Raw genomic sequence first — 9,846 nt, forward strand, 5'->3', positions numbered from 1 at the left:
CGGTGTGTGCCCCCCCGGTCCCCCCACCCTGGCGGCTCGGTCCCGCGGGGAGCGGTGCCCCCAGCCCAGCAGACATCCAGGGTCGTAGCCAGGCGCAGGGGCCGTTCGCGGGGCTCACGGGAGCCCCCGGCCAGACTCCAGGCCGCGTCCCGTGGGGGTGGATCCCCGCGGCGGCGGCTCCGGTTTGAGACTGTTCCAAGCCACGGAGCAATTCCTCGCGGCCCCGCTTTTCCTTTGCACCAGCCAAGCTCAATCGCCAACATCGCCCGGTGGCAGAGCCGCGGCGGTTTTACGGAGCGATGCAAAATCCGACCCCCCGGCCCGGCCCCGGCCCAGCTCCCTGGGCTGAGCAGCCGAGGTGAGCCGGATCTCAGATTCGGCTGGAGTCTAATTCCTTTGAGGGGAAAATCCCGGCTCGAAGCGTCTTCACCTCTTTCAGGTCGCTCTCCCTGGTTCGCTCCCGGTTTGCAGACCCAGTCTGGCGGGGGCGGGGTTGATCTTTTGAACAAATTAAATCTTTGGGGACCAAACGAAGGGCCGTCGTGCGCCCAAAACTTTGCCTCCCGCACCCCCCACCCCCCCGGTTAAGACCGCGTCAGAGCCGAAGTCCCGCTCCCCGATCTCAGCAACGACAGTGCCCGGATTTCGGGCTCCCTCGCGGTTTCCTTCTGTGGGCTCCACCCAGGTAACTCAGCCCCCATCGGGGGTCTCGACGGCTGACCCTGGCCCTGCGGCGGCAAATCGGGCCCAGACGCTGCTTCGTTTGCCGCCCCGCTCGAGGAGTCGGGAGTTTGTTCTTTTGAACCGGCGCTGGTCTGAAGCGGCTGCATCTTGGTGCCGGGTGCGGGGTCCCCGTGTACCCCAGAGGTGGCCGTGTCTCAGCCCACCGCCGGGATCGAACCCGGGACCTCGGGGGCAAAATGCAGGAGCTGAAAGCCCCCTGGCTGGAGAGCAGACTCATTAATTGCTAAGTGGTCTCCTTGCCACTTCGTGGGCCAGAGCGCCCCACCCAGGAGGCGTGTGGGTTACCAGGGCCCCACGGTGCCTCCAGCCCCGAACTGAGCAGCTGATCTTTCGCCCGGTAAAGCAGCGGGTTGGGGGGAGGGCAGACGAGGAGCTGGACGCTCCATAATTCGCCGCAGCTTTGCAGGGAAGACAGCGGCCCAGCGCTGGATTAGGGAGCAGGGAGGAGAAAAGATTTGATTCCTGCCTCCAAGACGGGCGAGCCGCTAAGAGAGGATTAAGCGATCAAGCCGCAGAGCGTGGAGCATCGTCCTTGCCCGTCCAGACTGGGGAGGGAGGGAAGGGGCCATATGGGACCCGAAATCGCCCTCTGGAATCCAAAAAACTTTCTTTCTTGGAGAGATTTGAATCCTTGGCTGTGAGTGGGAGGGAGAGAGAAGGACTCGGGGGTGCGGGCACAATTAGGAAGGTCTGTGGAGCCTGAGGTTGGGGGACGATGATCAAACTCAGCCGAAAGACGCGCTCGTTGCTGGCTCTGGCCTTGAACTCGCTGGCCCTCTGCTTCGCGGTGGCGGCCTTCGCCACCAGCTACTGGTGCGAGGGGACGCACAAGGTGGTCAAGCCGCCCTGCCTGTCGGCCATCAGGCAGGGCAACTGCGTGCCCGTCGGGGCCAACGAGACGGAGGCCGGGAACGCCACCCTGGACCCCAATGTGGTGCAGTACATCTGGGAGACGGGGGAGGATAAGTACGCCTTCCGCTACTTCCACACCGGCTTCTGGCTGTCCTGCGAAGAGCACCACGGAGGTAGGAACAGCCCCCACGCCCCACCCCAGAGGGGGCTGCATCTCAGCGCCAGGCGAGGGGTCCCCGTATACCCAGCCCTCTGCCCCACCCCAGAGGTGGCTGCATCTCAGTGTCAGGCGAGGGATCCTGTATACCCAGTCCCCGCAACCCACCCCAGAGGAGGTCGCATCTCAGTTCTGGGCAAGGGATCCCCGTGTACACAGCCCCCGCAACCCACCCCAGAGGTGGCCACATCTCAGCACCGGGCAAGAGGTCCCCATATACCCAGCCCCAGTGCCCCAGCCCAGAGGTGGCTGCATCTCAGCACCGGGCAAGGGATCCCCATATACCCAGTCCCCGCAACCCACCTCAGAGGAGGTCGCATCTCAGTTCCAGGCAAGGGGTCCCTGTGTACACAGCCCCCGCAAGCCACCCCAGAGGAGGTCGCATCTCAGTTCCGGGCAAGGGGTCCCTTTGTACACAGCCCCCGCAACCCACCCCAGAAGTGGCCACATCTCAGCACTGGGCAAGAGGTCCCCATATACCCAGCCCCAGTGCCCCAGCCCAGAGGTGGCTGCATCTCAGCACCGGGCAAGGGATCCTCATATACCCAGGCTCTGCGTCCCACCCCAAAGGGGCCACATCAGCACTGGGCAAGGGATAATCATAGAACCAGCCCCTGCGTCCCACCCTAGAGGGGCCCTGTCTCAGCCCCCCGCCAAGGTAAACCCAATAAAGATTTGGCGGGAGGGGTTGACTGTGCCCCCTCCGTCCCGCTGATCTCACACTCTGTCCTTTTCTCTCTCCCCACCCCTACCCCCAGACGAGATCTGTCGCAGTTTCATAGAGCTGCCCCCCGAGTCAGAGAAAGGTGAGCGGCTGGACAGATGGACGAAACTGGGGCGAGACTTTCCCCTCCTGCCAGCCAAGGCCCTCGCCAGAGCTATGTGGAGCTCCCGCACGGGCACCCCTAGGATGGGAGCTTCAGCTGGCAGCCCCTCCCCACTGACACACACACACCAGCAGCCCCCCCACCGACACACACACCCAGCAGCCCCCCGACACACACATCAGCAGCCCCCCCACCGACACACACCCAGCAGCCCCCCGACACACACATCAGCAGCCCCCCCACCGACACACACACCAGCAGCCCCCCCACCGACACACACACCCAGCAGCCCCCCGACACACACATCAGCAGCCCCCCCACCGACACACACCCAGCAGCCCCCCGACACACACATCAGCAGCCCCCCCACCGACACACACACCCAGCAGCCCCTCCCCACTGACACACACCCAGCAGCCCCTCCCCACTGACACACACCCAGCAGCCCCCCGACACACACACCAGCAGCCCCCCACCGACACACACACCCAGCAGCCCCCCACCGACACACACACCCAGCAGCCCCCCCGACACACGCACCCAGCAGCCCCTCCCCACTGACACACACACCCAGCAGCCCCCCGACACACACACCAGCAGCCCCCCACCGACATACACACCCAGCAACCCCCCCACGGACACATACACCAGCAGTCCCCCATCGACACACACACACCAGCAGCCCCCCCGATACACACACCAACAGCCCCCCACCGACACACACCAGCAGCCCCCCTACTGACACACACACCCAGCAGCCCTCCCCCAAACACACACACCAGCAGCCCCCCACCACCGACACACACACCAGAAGCCCCCCTCCCTTCTGGGGCAGAGCGGGGCTGGGAGGGGGGCAGCAGGGGGCAGGGCCGCGGGGAGGGATGGGGGGGGGCTGTGCTGACCGTAGGGTGCTCCCCCAGGGGTGCTGTGGCTGTCGGTGGCTTCGGAGTTCCTGTACATCGTCCTGCTCAGCGTCGGCTTCGTGCTCATGGGCCTGGACGCCACCTGCTACGCGGACTTCATCGCTGGGCTCAAGATCAACGCGTTCGCCGCGGTGATCACCGTGCTGTCGGGTACGGCCCCTGCCTGCCCCCCGGCCGCCTGCCTGCCTGCCCCCGCCTGCCCCCCAACCCCCAGCCCCCCGCCTGGCCTCTGCCTGCCCCCCGGCCCCCCGCCTGTCCCCCAATGCCTTCACTGCGGTGATCACCGTGCTGTCGGGTACGGCCCCCGCCTGCCCCCCGGCCGCCTGCCTGCCTGCCCCCGCCTGCCCCCCAACCCCCAGCCCCCCGCCTGGCCTCTGCCTGCCCCCCGGCCCCCCGCCTGTCCCCCAATGCCTTCACTGCGGTGATCACCGTGCTGTCGGGTACGGCCCCCGCCTGCCCCCCGGCCGCCTGCCTGCCTGCCCCCGCCTGCCCCCCAACCCCCAGCCCCCCGCCTGGCCTCTGCCTGCCCCCCGGCCCCCCGCCTGTCCCCCAATGCCTTCACTGCGGTGATCACCGTGCTGTCGGGTACCGGCCACCGCCTGCCCCCCGGCCGCCTGCCTGCCTGCCCCCGCCTGCCCCCCAACCCCCAGCCCCCCGCCTGCCCCCCGACCCCCCGCTTGCCTGCCCCCTCCTGCTCCCCAACGCGTTCGCCGCGGTGATCACCGTGCTGTCGGGTACGGCCCCTGCCTGCCCCCGCCTGCCCCCCAGCCCCCAGCCCCCCGCCTGGCCTCTGCCTGCCCCCCGGCCCCCCGCCTGTCCCCCAATGCCTTCACTGCGGTGATCACCGTGCTGTCGGGTACGGCCCCTGCCTGCTCCCGGCCGCCTGCCTGCCTGCCCCCGCCTGCCCCCCAACCCCCAGCCCCCTGCCTGGCCTCTGCCTGCCCCCCGGCCCCCCGCCTGTCCCCCAATGCCTTCACTGCGGTGATCACCGTGCTGTCGGGTACGGCCCCTGCCTGCCCCCCGGCCGCCTGCCTGCCTGCCCCCGCCTGCCCCCCAACCCCCAGCCCCCCGCCTGCCCCCCGACCCCCCGCTTGCCTGCCCCCTCCTGCTCCCCAACGCGTTCGCCGCGGTGATCACCGTGCTGTCGGGTACGGCCCCTGCCTGCCCCCCGGCCGCCTGCCTGGCCTCTGCCTGCCCCCCGGCCCCCCGCCTGTCCCCCAATGCCTTCACTGCGGTGATCACCGTGCTGTCGGGTACGGCCCCCGCCTGCCCCCCAGCCCCCTGCCTGTCCTCTGCCTGCCCCCGCCTGTCCCCCAATGCCTTCACTGCAGTGATCACCGTGCTGTCGGGTACGGCCCCCGCCTGCCCCCCGGCCCCTCGCCTGCCTTCCCCCGCCTGCCCCCCAGCCCCCCGCCTGCCCCCCGACCCCCCGCTTGCCTGCCCCCTCCTGCTCCCCAACGCGTTCGCTGCGGTGATCACCGTGCTGTCGGGTACCGGCCCCCGCTTGCCCCACAGCCCCCTGCCTGGCCTCTGCCTGCCTCCGGCCCTCCGCCTGTCCCCCAGCCCCCCGCTTGGCCTCTGCCTGCCCCCCGCCTGCCCCCCAATGCCTTCGCCGCCGTGATCACCATGCTGTCGAGTACCAGCCCCCGCCTGCCCCCCAGCCTCCTGCCTGCCCCCAATGCCTTCGCCGCGGTGATCACCGTGTTGTCGGGTACCGGCCCCCGCTTGCCCCACAGCCCCCTGCCTGGCCTCTGCCTGCCTCCGGCCCTCCGCCTGTCCCCCAGCCCCCCGCTTGGCCTCTGCCTGCCCCCCGCCTGCCCCCCAATGCCTTCGCCGCCGTGATCACCATGCTGTCGAGTACCAGCCCCCGCCTGCCACCAGCCTCCTGCCTGCCCCCAATGCCTTCGCCGCGGTGATCATCGTGTTGTCGGGTACCGGCCCCCGCCTGCCCCCCGGCCCCCCGCTTGCCCTCCAGCCCCCTGCTTGTCCTCTGCCTGCCCCCCAACACCTTCACTGCGGTGATCACCATGTTGTCAGGTACCAGCCCCCGCCTGCCCCTCAGCCCCCTGCCTGTCCTCTGTCTGCCCCCCGCCTGCCCCCCAACGCCTTCACTGTGGTGATCACCGTGCTGTCGGGTACTGGCCCCTCGCCAGCCCCCTGCCTGCCCACATGCCCACCAACATCCCCCCAATGCCTTTGACGCTCCCCCCTTGACACTCCCAGCCTCCCACCCCCTACGTTCATCAGTGTGCTGCCGGGTGCCAACCCCCCCAAACTTCCATGGTCCCCCGACATCACTCCCCCCTTTAACCTCTTCAGGGCCACTGCCCTCCCTGATTCTCCCCCCGCCCCCATGCTCACTGGGCTCTCTGTCCCCAGGCCTCCTGGGTATGGTGGCCCACATGATGTACATGACCGTCTTCCAGGTGGCCGTCAACCTGGGGCCCAAGGACTGGAGACCCCAGACCTGGTTCTACGGCTGGTCCTTCGGGTGAGTGACCCCAGGGATCCCTCTAGGGGGTGCTGTCTCCCATCCGGCCCCAAGTGCCCTGCTGCTCCCCCTCTTCTGGGACACACAGTGAAGTCCAGCCTGGCCCTTTGGAAGAGCCCCAGAGATGCTGGACAGGCAGGAGCACGCCTGGGGAGGGGCAGGCCTGGGGGACGGACGGATTGAGGGATAGAGGGACATGGGGCAGCTGGATGAGAGGGTGACCAGCTGGCTGGCTGGGACGGGAATGACGGAAGAGCTGCTGGATGGGAAGATAATTGAGTGGTGGATGGTGGATGGGTAGGTAGCCGGGTGGACTGATGGATGGGTAGGTTGGTGGGTGGACTGATGGATGGGTGGGTGGATGGGTGGGTAGGTAGGTCAGTGGGTGGGTGAATGGATGGTTAGGTAGGTAGCTCAGAGGGTGGAAGAGTGGATGGGTGGGTGGGTGGGTAGGTAGGCCGGTGGCTGTGTGGACAGATGGATCGGTGGGTGGGTAGGTTGGTGGGTGGGTGGATGAATAGGTGAGTAGGTAGGTCGATGGGTGGACAGATGGGTGGATAGGTAGCTGGGTCGGTGGGTGGATGGGTAGCTAGGTCAGTGGGTGTAGGGGTGGGTGGGTAGGTTGGCGGGTGGATAGATGGATGGGTGGGTGGGTGGTAGGTCAGTGGGTGACGGATGGATGGGCGGATGGGTGGGTCAGGTCAGTGGGTGGATGGGTGGATGGACGGATGGGTGGGTTAATAAGTCAGTGGGTGGACGGATGGATGGGTGGGTAGGTCGGTGAGTGGATGGGTAGCTAGGTGGGTGGGTGGGTAGGTTGGCGGATGGATGGACAGATGGAAGCTATGTGGAGGGGGCAGCGGGTACCTGGCTGTCGGGAAGAGGCTGGGGGTGAGTGGGAAGAGGTGGGGAGTGCAGGGCTGGGTAGTTGGGGAGCGTGGGGGGCTGTGGCTGGGGTGTACCACTCCCTTGCCCTTGGGCTGACTCCCCCCCCGCCGCCCGCAGCATGGCCTGGCTCTCCTTCACGCTCTGCATGTCGGCCTCGGTGCTGACCCTCAACACCTACACCAAGACGCTGCTGGAGTTCCAGTACCGCCAGCGGATCTGCGAGCAGCAGAGCCGGCGGGGGCTGCGCTCCCCCAGCCTGGCACCCGACCTCGAGCGCTTCCTGTGGGACAAGTACATCTTCAGCGTCAGCGACTCGCTGGACTTCTCCCCCGGCCACTCCTGCCCCACCGCCGGGGGGCACAAAGGCCGTGGGCGGGGCTACGCCGGCCTGGCCAGGGGGCGCTGTGGGGGTGCCGGCGACCCAGACGATGGTGAGCCCTGCTAGGGAGTAGGGGGGATCGACCAACACAATCCCCCTCCCCCATTCATGCCCCCTTCCTCCTCCCCCTCCCCAATCCATGTCCTTTTCTCCTCCTCCCACAACCCCCTCCCCAACGGGGAAACTGGGCAGGAGGGCCGGGGCAGCCCCAGGCTCAGAGACCCCCAGTGGGGACGCCGGGTGGCGCAGGCCGGGGCAGCGCCAGGCTCAGAGACCCCCAGTGGGGACGCTGGGCAGTGCAGGCCGGGACAGCCCCAGGGTCAGAGACCCCTACTGGGGGTGCCGGGTGGCGCAGGCCGGGGCAGCCCCAGGGTCAGAGACCCCTACTGGCGGCGCCGGGTGGTGCAGGCTGGGGCAGCCCCAGGGTCAGAAACCCCTACTGGGGGCGCTGGGCGGCGCAGGCCGGGACAGCCCCAGGGTCAGAGACCCCTACTGGGGGCGCCGGGCGGTGCAGGCTGGGGCAGCCCCAGAGTCCCTTTGGTTCCACCAGCCTCAGTGCAGAACCGGGAGTGATCCCAGCCTGAGCCTCAGGCCCCACAGCAGGAACCAAGCGGAGGAGACTCAACCTGGTGGCAGCAGCGAGGGGCTTGTACGGGGGGGGGAGAGGGAGGATGTAACGGCCAGAACTGGAGTTGGGGAGCGAGGCACCTCCGGGCCACCCAGGGGCCGTCACTGGGGGGGTGACAGTTACCAGAGCAGCAAGGGGGAGAAATGTCACCCTGGGTCCTGCTGGTGTCACCCCCTGTGGGAATTCCTGTGGGGTCATCGTGACATCGAGTGGCCATGTGGGAGTAGGCGTAGCTGTGCCGGTGCCCCTCACTCCCAACCCATAGCCCCCTGTTAGCTCAGCCCTGGTGCCCTCAAGCCCCAAGCCCCCCCACAGATCTCCTGATGCGTGTGGCAGGGATGTGTAATTGCTGCTTGGTTCTGATACGGCAGCTCCCATCTGGAGAGATCAGAGGTCATAACACTCGGTGTGATTACAGAAATTAAGAATTAATCAGCGCCAGCCTGGTTCTTCCGGTGGGAGCAGAGGGGGGAAGTGGGCACCGTGCCAGCCTGGAGTCAGGAGCAGGGCCGGCTTTAGGAAGTGCGGGGCCCAATTCGAATAGTTTCGACGGGGCCCCAGCAGGGATGACCAAAAAAAAAAAAAGGCACTTAAAAAAAAACAACACCTTTCATTTCTTCCATGTATTATTTACTATCCATGACTATATACACATAACAAAATTATATATTACATACATTACATCATATATTATAAATATCAAGTTCATTAAGAGGAATTTTATTGTACACCTCACCTGTATGTTTTTAAAACTTTATCTTCCTCGCTTTTTGTTTGACAAAATCTTTCAGTATGTTGCCTAACTCTAAGCTCTTCATTACTTCACATTCAACTGACATGATTGCCAAATTGTTCCTGCATTGTTGATCGCAGATATGTTTTAATTAGATTTAGCTTCGAGAAACTCCTCTCTCCTGAGGCTACAGTTACCGGAATACTCAGGAAGATTCGAATGGCTATAAATAAATTTGGGAATGCCGTTGATCGGTTACTGTATGCAAGAAATTGAAGAATTTTTAGGGGGGTTGATCTTTTCGGTGGAGCCAGATGAAAGATTCGAATTGCTATAAATAAATTTGGGAATGCCGTTGATCGGTTATTATATGCAAGAAATTGAAGGATTTTTTTGGGGGGGGGTTGATCTTTTCAGTGGAGCCAGATGAAAGATTCGAATTGCTATAAATAAATTTGGGAATGCTGTTGATGGGTTATTATATGCAAGAAACTGAAGGATTTTTAGGGGAGTTGATCTTTTCGGTGGAGCCAGATGAAAACCACAAACCCTAGTGAGAACAGCAGGCTGGAAGACTAGGCTGAACCCACCACCCAGCCTAGTCCATCCCAGAGCCCAGGACTGAGGGCAATGTCCCCCCACCCCCAGGCCACCTGCTCCCACTCCTGGCCTCTCTCAGCGCTGCCAGTGATTCTGTGTGGCTGCATGGGGTGGGAGTTCAAGCAGACCCCTCAACCCCTCGCTAAATTCACCCCTGTTTTGTGACCACTCTGCACCAAGAGCACCTTCCTTCCCTGCCCTAGAGCTGCTGGATGGCTAGAAAGCTGAGCTGGGCATTTGATTGATCTAGAATATTATCATGCCCCCCCAAAAAAACTTAATATCCACAGAGCTTTGGGGGGGCTATTCGCCCCCCCCCTCCAGCCAGTCTATTTTATTGTTGCAGGGCAAATGAAGGAGCCATAGTTTAATGGAAATATTCAACCCCTACAGTGAGTGGTCTTGCAGCAGGGAGAACAGAGTTGATGGGAAGGGAACTGGTTTGGATAGGAGCCCCAGTCCCCTTCCTTTGCAAAATAATTTGGAAAGGGAATGAGATCACGCTGGGCCTCAGTTTCCCCTTCTGCAGGGAGATGGGGGGGGGAGATAAAAGTCTCAGCCTGC

At 64.5% G+C, this 9,846-nt stretch overlaps 1 protein-coding gene across 1 annotated transcript; it reads left to right on the forward strand.

Moving 5' to 3' along the window:
• The first annotated feature begins 1,459 nt into the window (after positions 1-1,459).
• LOC115641672 (germ cell-specific gene 1-like protein) lies at positions 1,460-7,387 on the forward strand. Its single transcript, XM_030545001.1, has 5 exons — positions 1,460-1,769; positions 2,572-2,619; positions 3,561-3,713; positions 5,943-6,054; positions 7,060-7,387. Exons 1-5 carry the CDS (start codon positions 1,460-1,462, stop codon positions 7,385-7,387), a joined length of 951 nt encoding a protein of 316 aa, XP_030400861.1.
• Positions 7,388-9,846: the final 2,459 nt, after the last annotated feature.

The sequence above is a fragment of the Gopherus evgoodei genome, unplaced genomic scaffold, assembly GCF_007399415.2.
Source record: "Gopherus evgoodei ecotype Sinaloan lineage unplaced genomic scaffold, rGopEvg1_v1.p scaffold_35_arrow_ctg1, whole genome shotgun sequence".
Lineage (NCBI taxonomy): Eukaryota > Metazoa > Chordata > Testudines > Testudinidae > Gopherus > Gopherus evgoodei.

Bases quoted from the DNA above. Each gene is read 5' to 3' on its own strand.
- LOC115641672 (XM_030545001.1), top strand. From the start codon at position 1,460: ATGATCAAACTCAGCCGAAAGACGCGCTCGTTGCTGGCTCTGGCCTTG. The intron at 1,770-2,571 runs GTAGGAACAGCC...CCCTACCCCCAG, and splicing joins CTGCGAAGAGCACCACGGAG to ACGAGATCTGTCGCAGTTTC. The intron at 6,055-7,059 runs GTGAGTGACCCC...CGCCGCCCGCAG, and splicing joins TTCTACGGCTGGTCCTTCGG to CATGGCCTGGCTCTCCTTCA.